The 15326-nt window shown below is 41.2% G+C and overlaps 1 protein-coding gene and 1 long non-coding RNA gene across 2 annotated transcripts in view; one reads left to right on the top strand and one right to left on the bottom strand.

Moving 5' to 3' along the window:
• Positions 1-12065, bottom strand: part of LOC131909105 (uncharacterized) — a 33410-nt gene extending 21345 nt beyond the window's left edge. Inside the window, exon 1 of the long non-coding RNA XR_009378748.1 lies at positions 11973-12065. This is a non-coding gene — a long non-coding RNA (uncharacterized LOC131909105). The remainder of the gene's footprint in view (positions 1-11972) is intronic.
• Positions 11571-15326, top strand: part of Nxph2 (neurexophilin 2) — a 117934-nt gene continuing 114178 nt past the window's right edge. The window contains exon 1 of the mRNA XM_059260411.1: positions 11571-12160. Within this exon, the coding sequence (XP_059116394.1) occupies positions 12110-12160 (51 nt within the window). The 5' untranslated portion in view covers positions 11571-12109. The remainder of the gene's footprint in view (positions 12161-15326) is intronic.

Below are 15326 nucleotides of genomic sequence, written 5' to 3'. Positions count from 1 at the left end.
ATGGTAAATAGTAGATCTCAGATTTGAAGGCAAGACTATCTGACTTCAAAGACGGTGTGCTTTTCACTAAAAAGAACTTCTACACCAAATTTGTTAGTATATTATTAAAAATTAAGCCATCAGAGGAAAACCCTCCTCTTTCTGGTAGTAGCATATCTCTTAGCAGAATCTTTTGAGGAAATGGTAAGTTGTGAGAAAAATATCTTTTATCAGAAGAATGAAATAAGTAAAACCTCAGTGTGTGGGGGGAACCCAACATGAGGATCTAAGGAGTAATCGCATCATCACAGACAGACAAGCTGTCAAGGCAGTGAGGGTCATAAAATGAGTAGAAAATGAAAGGAAAGGTGGAAACCTGGGAATGAAATACCTAAAGGGCTCTATCCCTATATAAATGCTCTTCGGGCCAAATATTCACATTTTTAGTTATATTAAAAGCCTTCCCCCTTTTTTATACCATTTGTTCACGTGGCTGTGATGTCATGTGTGTATATGCATGTTTTTACAAAGAGGGTGTGTATATGCATGGACGTTCGTGCAAGTGAAAGTCTGCCCGAGGCGGTGTATCCTAAACTTAGAGCTTCCTGATAGGCTAGTCTTTCTAGCCATTCTGCTTCAGTGTCCCTCTTCAGAGGCTAAAGTTAAAGGCAGGCTGACATGCCCCACCTGGTGTTTCTGGGGGTCTGAGCTCCAGTCTTCATCCTTGTGGGGTAACATCTTTAACTGCTGAGGCATCTCTCACGTCCCTATAGATCTTCGTGTTTTACTATTAGTATTTCCCATATTAGAAATTAATTTACTCTAATTTATATAAAAGAAGAGGAATTATTTGTGGTGCACATCCTCATATTCTATAGCACAAATCTTCTGTCTACCTCCATGGACGCTACAAGGAGTTGCTTATAATAACAACAGAGGAGAAAAGCTGCTGGTCAAGAGACTAGACTCTGGCCTGGGTGGAGCCTAACACTCTAGCTGGCCTGGTTCAATCACTTTGCCCAAAGACCCACCTCTACAAAGGTTGGTTCACCTTAAGCCATGCTACAGAGATAGGCAAAATAGTTAGTTCATTAATGAGACAGGGTACTTTTCCTTCCCAGAATTCCCACCCCTACTTTGAAAACTTGTGAGCTGCAGCCATGCAGAATTATAAGTCTGTCCAGAAGTATCCAGAGGAAGGTAACATCACCTTTCATCTTTCTCCAGAGGAAGGTAACATCACCTTTCATCTTTCTCCATCTCTTCTAACCAAGCCTTCTTAGCATTTTCGGTTTTCTCGCAGCATTTTAGGCTTCCCTATTCTTTCTCTAATGCTCCCCCTCCCTCCCATGTGACTCCTCGTCCACCATGTGTCTGACCTCCATGCTAACTTATGCGGCATGGCTGTTTCTCTTCTCCATTCTCCTGTGGGCAGCAGCTGAGCTTTTAAAACTTGCCTGTCATGTGGCTTTTCTTTTGAACACATAGTGCTTCTATTGGAATCTATTCTTAGCTTTTTTAATTAATAAGATGGATTTTCTTTGTATTGATATGGCATTTTCAGATAAAGAACACACTAACAAAACAGTAGTAGTGTGACTGATTGATTGTGGATTAAGATGTCTAACCTGTCTATAAGTGGTATTCATGTGGAAGGAGCTTAAAAGCTCGTGATGATCACTTGGATAAAGAGGGAAAACTTTTACTTGGATTAAAGTTTGAGGGTTAATTTTATTGGAATTTTAAATTAAGGATAGAATAATATTTTTTTAGGGCCAACAGTGGAAGTAGAGACAGGAGATTCATGTATGAAAAATGTTCTGGAGATAATGATTGATATGTTCATTTGACCATGGTGGTCATCATTACATAAAACATATCACATGATTATATTGGGCCCTTTGAAAATATGTACTCGTTATTCATCAAATAAATATTTAAAATAAAAGGATGAAAATACAGTTAAATAGAAATGGAGAAGGAAGCAAGATATTGCAGGAGCAAAGCAAGAGTGAAATCTTTGTAATGAGAATGCCAAAGTGCTTTGGGAGGTCCAGTGACAGCTTTAATTAGGCATGGAAGTCCACATTGAGCAGTTACAGAACTAACACTGGGAAAATAAGTTGCTGCAGAGTAATTGAAAACTTAGAATGTTAAGGTGTGACTTTGAACTGAACTTTCTAGACAGAAGGAACCATAAAGGTTTGGGTTTTGTTTGCTTGTATTCTCTTCTAATGAAAGAATGATGATGGAAACTTCATTTTCGCATCACTCAGAGAAGTATTGATTGATTCAATATACCTAAGCTGATTTTGGCTTAATGGCTTGTTCGGTTTTTTTTTTTTTATATGTTTATGTTACTCAGCAAAGTACAAATCAGATATAAGCTATCATGGTGACCATTTCAAGGAAGGGCAAACGGACACCTGCCTGCCCATCACATTTCATTTACAACTTGTATGACCCTGAATCAGGGAATCCATCAGAAGATAATGAATGATCTCTAGAAATGATCTCCACAAAGCAGGTCTTTAATATGCTAAAAAATATAGCACATATTCAGTTACTCCATAGTTATTCTAGAAAGAGCCATAGCAATTTGCCTGAAAAAAATCCATCATTATGAAAAGTATGGCAGTGAACATGGCCAAGCAAGTATCTGTGGAGTAAGATGTAAAGTCCTTTGTACATATGCCAAAGAGTGGTATTTGTTTATTTTTAGCTTTTTGAGCATGTTCCACACTGATTTCTAGAATAGTCAGAAATGGAAACAATCTAATTGCTCTCAAACTGAGGAATGGATAATGAAAATATGCTACATATACACTATAGAATACTATTTAGCTGTAAAGAAAAAAATCAAACCATGAAATTTGTAGGTCTGATGCATGCCAGACCCAGAAAGACAAATGCCACATGTTCCTTCTCACCTGTGGTTCCTAGCTCCAAATCTTCAGATGTGAGTATGCTGTCAGAACAGACTCAAAGGGATGGCACATGGTGAACAACGCCTTGGGGACCTGTGAAAAAGGCTGCAGGAAAAAAGGCAGAGGGCCTTTTACCTCAAGGGCATTTTGTTTCCTGCATTTTCTTGGGTGTGATTTTGTGCCTCCTGCAACAAACATTTACATTCAACTTATAAGCCATGTTTATTCTTGTTGGGTGTCAGAACATAGTTGTAGAACCCAATATGGTGAAAAATATGCTGAGTGCTGTCTTCAGTGTATGCGGAATCTGGATACAGCCTTCTGCCTGGCTTTCATGGTTTCCCAGATAGAATCTGTCATGCGTGGCAGGCAATTGTGTTTGAATTGGTCTGCCCTCAGAAAGTTCTGGGAATGGGCTGCTCCGTTAATAATTAGTAGGCACTTACTGATGTTTATTTACATTTTTTCTGATCATATTTTCTGAATTCAAACAATCTTCCTTGGATCACTGTTTTCTTTGTTTCACTCATATAGAAAAGTACACTGAAAGTGAAGTACAACATTACATTGTCCGCCCCATTCTTTTAGATCCTCAGATCCCAGGTCCCACAGACACAGATGAGCCTAAGTCGATGAAAATAGACACTACATAACCAGAATTAGCTGTAGAAACCAGGGAAGTAAAACTGTATCATGAGGGGTGGTAGAGGTGGCATGAGAGAGGAGAATAAGGATAAAGTGATAATATAAAGGGAAAAATGGAGGCTTTTATTGAAGAGTGTGGGTAGAGGTCAATACAGAAGGAAAGAGAGAGAAGGAGGAAAAATAACAGTAAGGACTTTGAAAAAGCCATAAAGAAACATTTCTGTTTCACTAAAATGACATATGTGTGCACATATACATTTGTAGTCTAAATGAAGCTAAAGGAATCAAGTAGACAATGCTCCACCTCAGAGCCCTAGAGTATCTAATAAAAACCCCAGTACAGGGTACAAGAAATCCCCTTTGGAATTATCATCAAGGGAGTACGAAAGACTCCCCAAATAATATAGTCTATTTATTTTGCCCTTGTTTGTCTCCGCGAGATGGAGGTAAGTACCTCTTGTTGAAGAAACGATCCACTTCAGACACAGGAGTCAGAATCTGAGCTTGAACTGACATGAAAGCTTCTTCCATGAGCCTAGCTTTAACAGCACCAAAAGGTGCTATGCAAGCTGCCAAGTGATGGAAGCAACCAACAGTCCTAGCCAGCTGTGACGCCAATGGACCACAGCAATGATCAGCACCACAAAACAGTCCTAAGGGTGAAAAATGGCCCTCATACCTTGATAGTAACTAATATCTGTCTAGTTGTACTTAAGGCCTGATCACATTAGGGAAATTTTACCTGAGACTAATGAGGTCGTGGATCATAGAGAAGAAATTACTACCTCCTCCCACTTTAGTAGACCTACACAATTCCAAATTGTATTCTAAATAATTATCCTTTTTACTCACAGCTAAATGTAACTCTCATCCCTCAACAAAGCATCTTCTCTTTGCAACTGGGTAAGACAATTATGGAAAAATGGAAGTGGTCAAAATGCAGAGAACAACTACTAGTTGGTTGTATAGCTCCAATTGATAAATCCACAGCATAGTTCCTACATCTAAGCCTCAGGGTGCATGACAGAAGAGGGGGCAGAAAGATTCTAAAAGCCAGAGGACCAGGAAATCTGCTCTGTGATTGGTCTCCTAGAAATGAAGGGAAAGCATCACGCATGATACCATAACAATATGGCTGCCTAAACAAGACCCAAACATGGTCAGTCAACGAACGTGATAATGTGGAAGGGGAAAACCTCACAGCAGCCCCAGCCATAGACAAAGAAATACAGGTGACTACTGAGAGAGGGAGAATTAGTTTTCCTCAGGGACGAGCTCCTTAATTGGTTATCCAATGTCATGTGGTCAGACACATACAAATAACACTAAATGGATTCAGCAGTTGTGTTTACATGTTACATATATACACACATGATACATTAATATTGCACACACACACACACACACACACACACACACACACACAAAACAGAGGATGAATGGGAGGGATGTGGGAAGGATTAGGAGTGGGAAAGTTGCTGTGTAGCAATTTCTTCTGAGATTGAAACCTTTTGTCTTGGAGGTAAACTCTTTAAGATTCAGGATGTGAAAGCAGGAAAAACAACAGGGTATTTAAAGATAGGGTGTTTAAAGGAAGGTGAGACAAGGGAAGCTTCTAAGCAGAGTTGAAACATTGCATCCTGCAGGGAAGCTCATTAAGCTCAAGATAAACAACTCAAAATAGCTTCAGGAAATCCATGAAACTGACCAGATTCACCAGGTCCTTCCCTCCTCATGTATGTATAGAAACAGTAAGGCCTCCTGAGAGACAAGCCAAACTACCTTGAAGACTCCCAGAAAAGCCCAGCTGCTTGGAAGAAGCAGAGACCACCTGAGAAGACTGGAAGGGACAGAAACTGAGCTGAGCTGCACAGAAGAGACTAATACTAACTAAACTAAAGGATCATTACTCTCCAACCTATTGAGCAGCCTGCGAGTTGCACAGTGTACTACAGGTTTCCCAACTTGGTGGGCTATCAGCCACGCTGGGGTGGGATCTGCTGATGCAGCTGTCTTTGAGTCACGTCTGCTCCTGTAAGGAACCCTTCACCCATATTCCTGTAGGAAACCTCTCACCCATACTCTTGTAAGTAACCCCTCACTCACACTCCTGTAAGTAAGCCGACAAAAACACATCAGTTCAACAAGTTGGACTCTGATGGTGTCTGCACTTTCTCAGTCATTTTTTCCCTATCTGAAGTGAGGAGACATTTGTTCATATTTCCCCAGGAATAGTGTCATACAGCAAAAGGGAAGGGAAGAAGTATAATTATAATTTAGCTTAGAAAAAAAAAAAAACAAAAAAAGTCAACAAAAAACCCACCCTTTTTAAAGCAATGCCACATTTGGCCAGTAGATAGCAGTATAGATATTCTAATAAGCGGAGAAAGGCATTGGTGTGATTACTGCCAAGAAACATTAGAAAGGCTCATTTTAGATCAGCGCATGAGGAAAAGAGAAGCCCCTAGAGTTTTAGAAAGTGGAATTTTAAAATATCAAATCCCAGTTGCCTCTTAAAGTAAGCCTGCACATCCAACCCACTGTTTCCTTAACACAATTTCTGTGAGGAGGTAGGAAAGTATGAGTTTGGCACCGACTGAAATAAAACATGAAATAGCACTTTCTTAATGCCAAGGCCCCAAAAGACCCCAAAGTAGAGCGGTGAGTGGGTGAGCATGCCAGCAGCCTTTGAAAAATGAATGAACATGCAAGCAAGTCAACTTACTATCCTCATTAATACCATTTAGGGCATAGGTAAAAAGTCACACATGTTTGAGAATGCACTGTGTTAATAAATAAAAGCCTAATTGTAAACAAAACTGCACCATAGTTATGCAAAGATGATAGACATCCCTTTGCCATAGTTACGCATACTACTGTGTGTATCTGTTGCTATGTTTTGATAAGTGATGACCTTTATATATAAGGAGTAAAGTCACGTGCCTTTCTAGGTAAAACACAGTGAAGAGATCTCATGTGATGCTGAACCATTCTTCTATGAGTTACAAATTCAGTTCATCAAAGCATGTTATAAAGCTTAATATAAGAATTCAAGGGGTGAGTCTTCAAGGATCTATCAGAGAAAAACCAAAATTGGGGACAAATAGGCAAGGAAAGTACCTGTTAATGGAAAAAGACATCTAAAAATAATAAAACTAAAGAGATAACTTCAAATTCCTTCTGCAATTTAGTTGGTGATAGTAGGATGGAGAAACAGACTCTTACAAAGATTAGGAATTAGATTTTCTCCCCGAATTTTCAGGCCCACCTTCATGGCTTTTCTAGGTTAACAGACTTACACTCATGCACACATGGGAAGGCCTAAGATGACCTTCATCCTTTGAAGTTCTTAATCCTGTTAGCTATGGCATCCTTTATCTTGGAGTTGAGTTATGCTTGGGCATTTGCAACAATGTGCCTTGTCAATATGACACAGGCAATCAGGTACAGGTTGCAGGAAGCGTGGGCATCTGTGGACATCTCTTCCCTGCTTTTTCTGCACTTAGGAAACAATATCTGAAGTATGTTGAGACATCACTCCAGGAATAATATACACTGTATTTGATGTACAAAAAAAAAAAAAAGGCTATCACTCCCTTAAGTGATCGTCTGTATTTGTACATGGACAGTGCATAGGATCATACATGGAAAGATGATGCCACATGTACCAAAATCTGCCTGGTTTGGTGAAGATGCACATTAGTTAGCACATCACGAAGCTTCTGAACTGCCTGGCCAGTCTCAGTAAGTGCCAGTCCATCACAGCCTGCCTGCACCTCACTTCCTTTACCACTAGCTTCTCTATACAGCTAACACTGAAGTCTACTGTTAAAGTCGTCATACGACTGCCCTCGAACATCTAGGAGAAAAGATAACAAAGAGAGTGTTGCTACCAGAGGGAGGGCATGTGAAGCCTCACTCCGGTGAATATTTCGGTTTGCGTTGGGACACAGACATGCCGTGAAACTTGCTGACCCCTTCACCTATGCCTCAATATATTCAATAAGTTGCCTAGTTTTCTCCTTAACAAGATCTCTAGAAGAAAGGATATAAGCAGATTCTAAAGACATTCTGTTAAAGCCTCAGTGTAGTGTTTTCCCACAAGTTGATGTGAAAAAGAAGAGAAGAAGAAGGAAAAGAGGGAAGAAGCCAGGGGAGGCAAGTAAAAACCAAGTTTCTGATGGAATATTAAAACCATCATTTCTTAATCCTACCCTCAGAGATATTTAAAGGCCCAGTGACTCTATTGTGCAACCAGGTTTAATATTTAATACAACACAGCATTATACTCTAGTAAACTGTGACTTAGGAGTGTTCGATTCCTCAAGAATAATGGACTCAAAAGGATTTTAGTTAAGAGTGGTACCAAAGAGCTTCTAAATGCCAGACCATAAGAAGCCAGAGGCTCCTTGAAAATCTCCTAGTCCTTGAGGTACGTGGCTTCTTAAATCCCAGGCTTCACTTCTCTGAGACTGCACATTAGCACCAAGTCATGCCATTCGCCTGACCTCTCAACTCTGAAAATTATTGCAAGATCAATGCTTCAGGCTTGGTACAGTGGAATCTCTTTCCTGATAATGATATAGATTCTGTAGCTTTTAGCATCTATAGATCATCCCCACATTTCTTATTAGCTAGAGGCACAATCGTTCACTACATTTATAACTGCCAGAGAGTTGAATAATACCTGAGGTGGGATGATAGATAGGAAAGAGCCGTTGTGGGTCTCAGTGACTTCAATCAAGTTGCAGACTTGCTCATGTCTCATAAGATGACCTGAAGCAAGTCATATAACCTTTACAGTCAGTTTCCGTAAATGTAAAATGAGAAAGTTGCATAATATCTAATGTCCATTCCAACTCTGAAATGCCAGCCTGCATATTATTTTTCTGTCACTTTTTGGTATTGACACTAATGAAGAGTAAATGATGAAAAAGTAAGTACAGAGGAAAAATAGAAAAACCCTAACCATCCGGAAAAGCCACACGTGGACAAAAATGATCTCAAAGCCTTGAGCTTATCCATGCACATACTATTTTTCAAGAGACCAAAATGGAATCACATGGTGGCAAAAATTGGTTGGCTCAGCTTTCTGCTACTAGTTGACATAAAAAAATACTGTTCTTACTCTTCCTCAACTGCAACAAAAATTCTTAAAACAGCAATTCAATGATATGGTACTCAAATTGTTATGGTAATTTTAAGACAAAGAAAATGGTGATAAAAAGTCTTCTAGTTAGTCAGGAAAAATTTAAATATCCAAACATCAAGCTCAATGTATCATTCTGAAGCACAGGTCTTGCACCCACATTTCTCTGGTCCTTGCTTCCCTTACCATGACCCTGAGCCACCTCCTCCTCAAGGCATCCTGTATGTTGCCACTGCACAAATTTTTACGCCCCTTGATGTTGTTCTGAGGCTCCCTGCAGACTATATCTAAACCGTGCAGCTCTACCATCTAGCCTGCAGACCACTTTTCTTCTTGCCTTTTCCCGACACGTTTCTGCCACCCACTCTGCACTTGTTTACTCCTCACTCAGCAATCCGAAGTCACTTCGCTTTGCTTTTGCTCACACTTCCCTCCCCTGTCTCAATATGGAGTTGCCTTCTTCATTTTTCTGAACACAGACTAAACTTGGCCATTGTTGGAAGCTAAGCGAGCTAACATTTTACTTCTTTCCTGAAGCACTGGTGTTACAGTGGTCTTTATTTCCACCAACTCTGCTAAACATCGCTTCTTCCTTCCTGTATTGACTACTATGCTTCGTTTACTGCATATTTCCTGGTAACAACCTCTCACTTGTGAGGAACAAATACAAGGCGAAAAATGATTCTAGCTGTCTACCTCTCTCCTTTTCTTCTTCCCTCTCTCCTTCCTTTCCATTCTCATCCCTACCTTATTTCTTTCTCCTGTTTTTCATTTTCTCATAATTTATAAATTAAATTTGGAAAATCCAGAAAACAATCAACTTTATAAATAAACAGGGGATATCAAAATCAATAGTAAAAAACCTTGAGGCTTCTCTTCCACACAGTTCTCTTATGTCCTATACATGCTAGTTTGGAATTCATCTCCCACCCCAACACACATCCTTTGTGAGAATACATAGTTTGAAAACACAATCTAACTCTAGGTTCCACTTTTTAATTTGATTTAGAAGTTTTCCTACAAGAACAGAAACGTTCTAAGAAATATGAATAAATTAAGAGTGGACTATGGCTTATTTGGATGTGTTTGTATCTTATATGTTCCTCTTACAAACCATTTTTGCTTAGGGTTACAAGGTGAGTTAAGAAGACACCTCGCTTTTACTTTAAAGTGAATCAGTCAGGCTCAGACAGAAATGAGTGACTCCAGATGAGGGGCTGCATCTGGTTAATGTTTTGTCCTCCTGTCCTTGTAGCTTCATTTCTTCAAAGAGGAGTTTATGTCTTTTATAGAGTTTTCTGTAAATAAAATAAAAATGTGTCCCCAAACTCAGAGCCAGGAAATTAACCACTAGAAATCTCTTTCAATTTTTAAAATGATCATATTTATCCTTCTAGGTCAGAATAGTTTTCTAGGGCCGGCAGTGTGGCTTAGTGGTAGAGAGCTTGTCCAGCATGTGTGAGGTCAGGTCCAATCCTCAGCAACACACACACACACACACACACACACACACACACACACAGAGAGACAGAGAGAGAGAGAGACAGAGAGAGAGAGAGACAGAGGGAGAGAGGGAGAGAGGGAGAGAGAGAGAGAGAGAGAGAGAGAGAGAGAGAGAGAGAGAGAAACACACAAGAAGAGGTGGAATTAAGCGAATTAAGCTCTAAAACCATTGATAAGGAGATTTTTGGTGTGGGTAGCAGCAAATAGTGATATTATTTGTCTTTTAAAGAAAATCTAAAGCAAGGCAGAGGTGTATTCTTTCCCACAAGGTCCCTAGAACACCAAAATCACCCTTGGAAAATGCAAATGTGTAGGAAGGATACATAGTTTATACTTGCCTATGTCTCTCTCCACATAGGAATGAAATTGTATGGAGGGATACTTCCTCCATAGCTTCAGGAACAATAGGCTTCAAAATCACAGTGGAATTGTACAACACTCTGGAATAATATCCTTTCTCTCATTCACAGTCTTAGCACACCCACGCAGAGGATGGGCAGGACTTTGCCCTCTTCTTATCAATTCTCCTGCTTTAGAGACCTGGAACCAGGGCCTCTTTGCCTTAAGCCTGACCCCAGATCGCTAGGAATCCACAAACCACCTTCCTTTGTTTTGGAATCCAGGATGCTAGGAGAAGGAAATACAACTTAATTGCTTTTGTTTTTTCTCCTGTCTCAAAGGCAACCCAAACTGCTCTTTTTGCTGTGTTTTGTTTTTTAAGGCTTGGCTGTGGTTGCAACTCTGTTTCCTTCCCTCCACGGTTTCCTTTTGTAAGAGCTATTTGTCTCCAGATGTCAGGACGCCAGTTGTTTTGGATATATAACCTCTCTGGATCTTAAGTTTTTCCATATGTTCAGTAACGGATCATCAGGGGTTGTGCTTCGATTTCCACCAATTGCCCATTGCCTTTAACTTTTCCACTCAGTCATAAAGGCTAAGGAGCCCTCAAAGCAGACAGTGAACGCTGTGTTGAGGCTGAGTTGAGGTTTGCAACCTTGCCTGGCCTCCAAGATTGCCCTCCATAAGGTTCTCCGAGTGGCTGGCTTTCCTCTCTTCTTCCTCCTCTCCCTAAGCCCAGGACAGATGTTACAGTGTGGCAGCTCACAGTTCTGTGGGTCTCCTAAACACCTGGTGTCCACATCATTCCGAAGCACCCTTAGATCTTTTACTCACCGTCCTGCCACTAGCACAGTTGGAGGTTCCCCAAGGGTACCATAAGTATCCAACTCCAAAAATCCTTATATTCCTCCCAGCAGCTCTGTTGTTTCTTGCCAAACTCCAGGCAAGATTGGTAGGTGTTTTTCTGAGAATGTGGCTAAGCCCACTTCCCTTTCATAAGACCCCACCCCCACCCCAATCCCATCCTACTGCCCTCGCGCCTTTCTGGGACCCTGAGTAACCTTCCCCACAAATTTCCTGAGGGCTGTCATTGAGCATCTTTCTTGCATCAATCCAGGGAGAACCCATCCGCCTCACTAGCCCAGAGCCAGAGCTGCTCTGGGCGCCCGGCACTAGGTACCGTTAACTGCCGGTCACTGGGCGGGGCACGCTCCTGTCTGTGCAGAACTCTGCGCCCAGCTCCAGAGCCACAGGCTCTGGCTGTCCCGCATCCAGTACAGTCGCGATCATAGTCCCCCTGGCCCCCAAACCCTCAGCCCCCTAGCCTCTCACCCCAGAGGCACAGCGCGCCCTGAGAGAGCGTACTGGAACCCTGCAGCTCGGCGCACTTTCTTGTCACTCCAAAGAGGCACCAGGCGCGCCTACCCCACCTCCCTCCCGCCGCTCCAGCTGGCCTCTCCGCCCACCGACCACTAGGTCCCCGGCGTCTTTGGCTCTCAATTCGAAGTGGAGATGCGCGAGAGGCTGGCGAGGGCGCGCAGCTCCTGAGATCGCGCCAGCTGGCACCATGCGCCTGCGGCCGCTGCCCCTCGTCGTAGTCCCCGGCTTGCTACAGCTGGTGAGTGCCCGGCCTGCGGTGCTGTCCATGCGCCGGGATGCGTTTCGGCGGGAAATCCTCTTCTGTAAGGGATCTGGGAGCGAGCTCCTCCAGAACTGGGCTAGAAGCTCAGGCCGTGATGGGAGTTTAGATTGCCTTACTGTTGATGGGGAAGAATCGCACTTAGAGGCACCTGGAGGCCAGTTGAAGGGCTTAGTGAGGGTTGGATGTACTGTTTCGGTAAAGTAGGAAGGACGTATCTAGAAAAGATGTGCTAGGAAGAAAGAGGCGTTCTGCTAGGCACTCGGCGTGCACCCGGGCTGATGGACACGACCCGAGGGGTTGAAAGATCTTCCTGCAGCCCAGGGACAGTCTTGGCGGCTCGGCCGGTTTTGCACAGGTGCCGGCGAACATTTCTTGCAAAGCAGGGGTAATTTAGAGATAAAAACTGATTTTAGGGGCGGCTTGGATTTCACTCTGTTCCTTCTGGCCCTCGGGACTGAAATGGGGTTTCTACCAGCTAGAGATGTAAAACATAACTTTGATGCCCAACTCCGTTCAGTTAGTAGCCTGATCCGCGACCCCAGATCTCACAGTGTGAACCACTGCGGCTGCAGAGCAAGATGTAGGTAGGATGTTAAAAGATAGTTCAGGATGTACTAAGGACAGTGGGGCTGCCGTTTCGGCTGTGACTCTCTAGGTTTCCTGAAGAATAGCTTACTCTCCGTCACATTATGTTTTCTTAGATAGTTTGCATTTACAGTAGACCCAAAGTAAAACGTTTAAAAAAATAACTTGACCACGATTGTAGAAATGGGTTTCTGGCTTGTTCTGCCTCTGCCAGATTTCTCCTGGTCGCTTGGTATCTGCACAGCAGTGCGATAACTGGCCTTTCATTGATTCTAGGGCGCGTCTTTGTCCTGACACTTTTAAGTTTTACATGCATACACCTTGGGCATGTAAAAACAAGAGCAACGCTTCCAAGTGCTTGCAGAATAAAAACCACTCCTCTTCCCATGTCCTTTCAGAGGAAAGACTAAGTAACTTATGAAAAAAAAATATAAAAGGCAAAATGTAGAGGTAGGCACTTTGCAAGTGTTGAGGGTGGAATGGACTCCAAAAGGTGAAGAGGTTTAAGCAGAGACTTAATTCACCTGCACAACACTTAATAAGAAAATTGTCCATGCCATCATGAAGAAATGTGGCATGGCCGACTGTCTTTGAATGAGCCGGTACTTGCTGGCCACATTCAATCAAGTACCATAAAATGAACTACAACTCAGTTTTTAGGCATCCAGGATGCATGCCTATAATCTTTAGTATCACTTGCTTTTAAAAAAATGTTAATCTGAATTCCAGTAAGAGTGATCCAACAAAACAGCACTTGTACCATGTGCAGAAGAAAACGCCTGAGGAAATCCGCTGCTGAAGTGGAGTCTTCAGCACAGACTCATGAATCTAGCTAGCTGATTTTACATGTAGTGGCCAAGGACTGTGTATGTGCTCCGTAAGCACCACGTTAGGTCCTCAAAGGTGAGAAAATGTATTTAGGGTTGCTATGGAGGAAAGTTCTATTAGCCTCAATACTGGAAATGTTAGATCTCTCCTTCCCCCACCAGGAAATAGGAAATAAATATGGAAGGAATTAATATACTCCTTAAGAGCCATATTCTAATATTACAGCATGGGTTGATTGATTACTTTTTAAGGAAGCGTATGCCAAATTCTAATCGGTTTTGGGATTGTACTGGGATTGTAATTTTTTTTTTTTTCTGAAGCACTTTATCATGGAAAGGGAGTTGGGGAGCTGCAGCCCTGTGATAAGCACACAGGCCTTAGCTGCCATCCTCCTGGACAATAAAAGGCTGTTTACATTCTACACATTCTTAAAGCTGTTCCCAGCCTTCTACAAGCCAGGGATGATGTGAAAGGAAAGCAGAGCACTTGAGCAGGGTAGATCTAAATAAAAACACTCCCTACCCCACTGTGCACCCCACCCGGAAGATTTCACAAAACATTTAATAATCTGCTGCTTGGATGGTTCATAGTTGTGTTATTTTCAGCTGATGTTGAACTTCTTTATTAAATCCTAAGAGGAAATAAATTAAAAAAGGTAAGTCGATTTGAAAAGTAGTTTTTATTTTGTAGGAACCATGTGTATTCAAAAGCCATGCCCTGAGTAGGATGAAAGGCGTGTGCACATGTCTATCAGACACACAGTTTTATAGAGACAAATAATATAAAATTTTATAAAGAGATATGTAAAATTAGTTGCAGGGAGAGGTAATTAGAATTAGACTTTAGTTTTTCATCTGCACTGGCAGCCTAAAGAGTATTTGTTAAAAAATATTTAAATGCATATTGAATTTATTTGGGTGTATTGACAATTAATTAAATGAAAAAATTCTGCTTAATCTGAAAACAGTAATAGAAAGTCAGGTTTCAATAAGTCTTCAAAGACAATATTTCTCGAATATCTAGAATTTATTTTCACTTATGAGGATTTTTAAGGAGAAAATAAGCTGGACTGATAAATGTTACATACAGGCAGCCTGTGAAAAGGGTGTGCATGCTATCTACACCTTTGCACAGTTTCCATGGCCTACACTCAGCCTTTTAAACACGTTATTAACCTAATTAATGGGATTACTAGGCACGTGCACAATTTGAATACTCATTTTATAGGTATTCTTTTCTTAGTATTGTTGTTCACTACACTGTTTCTTTTCTGCCGCTTCATGAAGACAATTAGCACATGGGATTAGTAGTATAACCAAACAGGTGTTGTTTCATGACATGAGTTCACCAGATGTCAAATTCTTACAGATTTGCTAGATAACTTGTGACTTATAATATGGCTGATTTTAATTTTTCAGTAAAATATAGGCTGGTAAAAAAGTTGCATTTGAATTTAAATAATTAAGTCTAACTTAAGGTAAAATCTACCAACGATTTAAAAATATGTGTTAATCTGAATTGTTTTGTGTTAATTACGTTAACTGAGCAACTCAGAGTTATATAAAATTGAAATACTTGAAAGATAAGATGGGTAATGGTGCATTCACCCCCACTATGTAATATCCCCTCACTCGCATTTATTAATTTTTGCTTACCTTGATAAATTTATAACTTTAACAGTTATTCAGAGATCATACTCTCTTTGAGGGTATGATCCAGAAGTGATAAC

This window comes from Peromyscus eremicus, chromosome 4 (genome assembly GCF_949786415.1).
Source record: "Peromyscus eremicus chromosome 4, PerEre_H2_v1, whole genome shotgun sequence".
Lineage (NCBI taxonomy): Eukaryota > Metazoa > Chordata > Mammalia > Rodentia > Cricetidae > Peromyscus > Peromyscus eremicus.
Note: the sequence above shows the minus strand (reverse complement) of the source record. Positions and strands in the feature narration are given on the sequence as shown.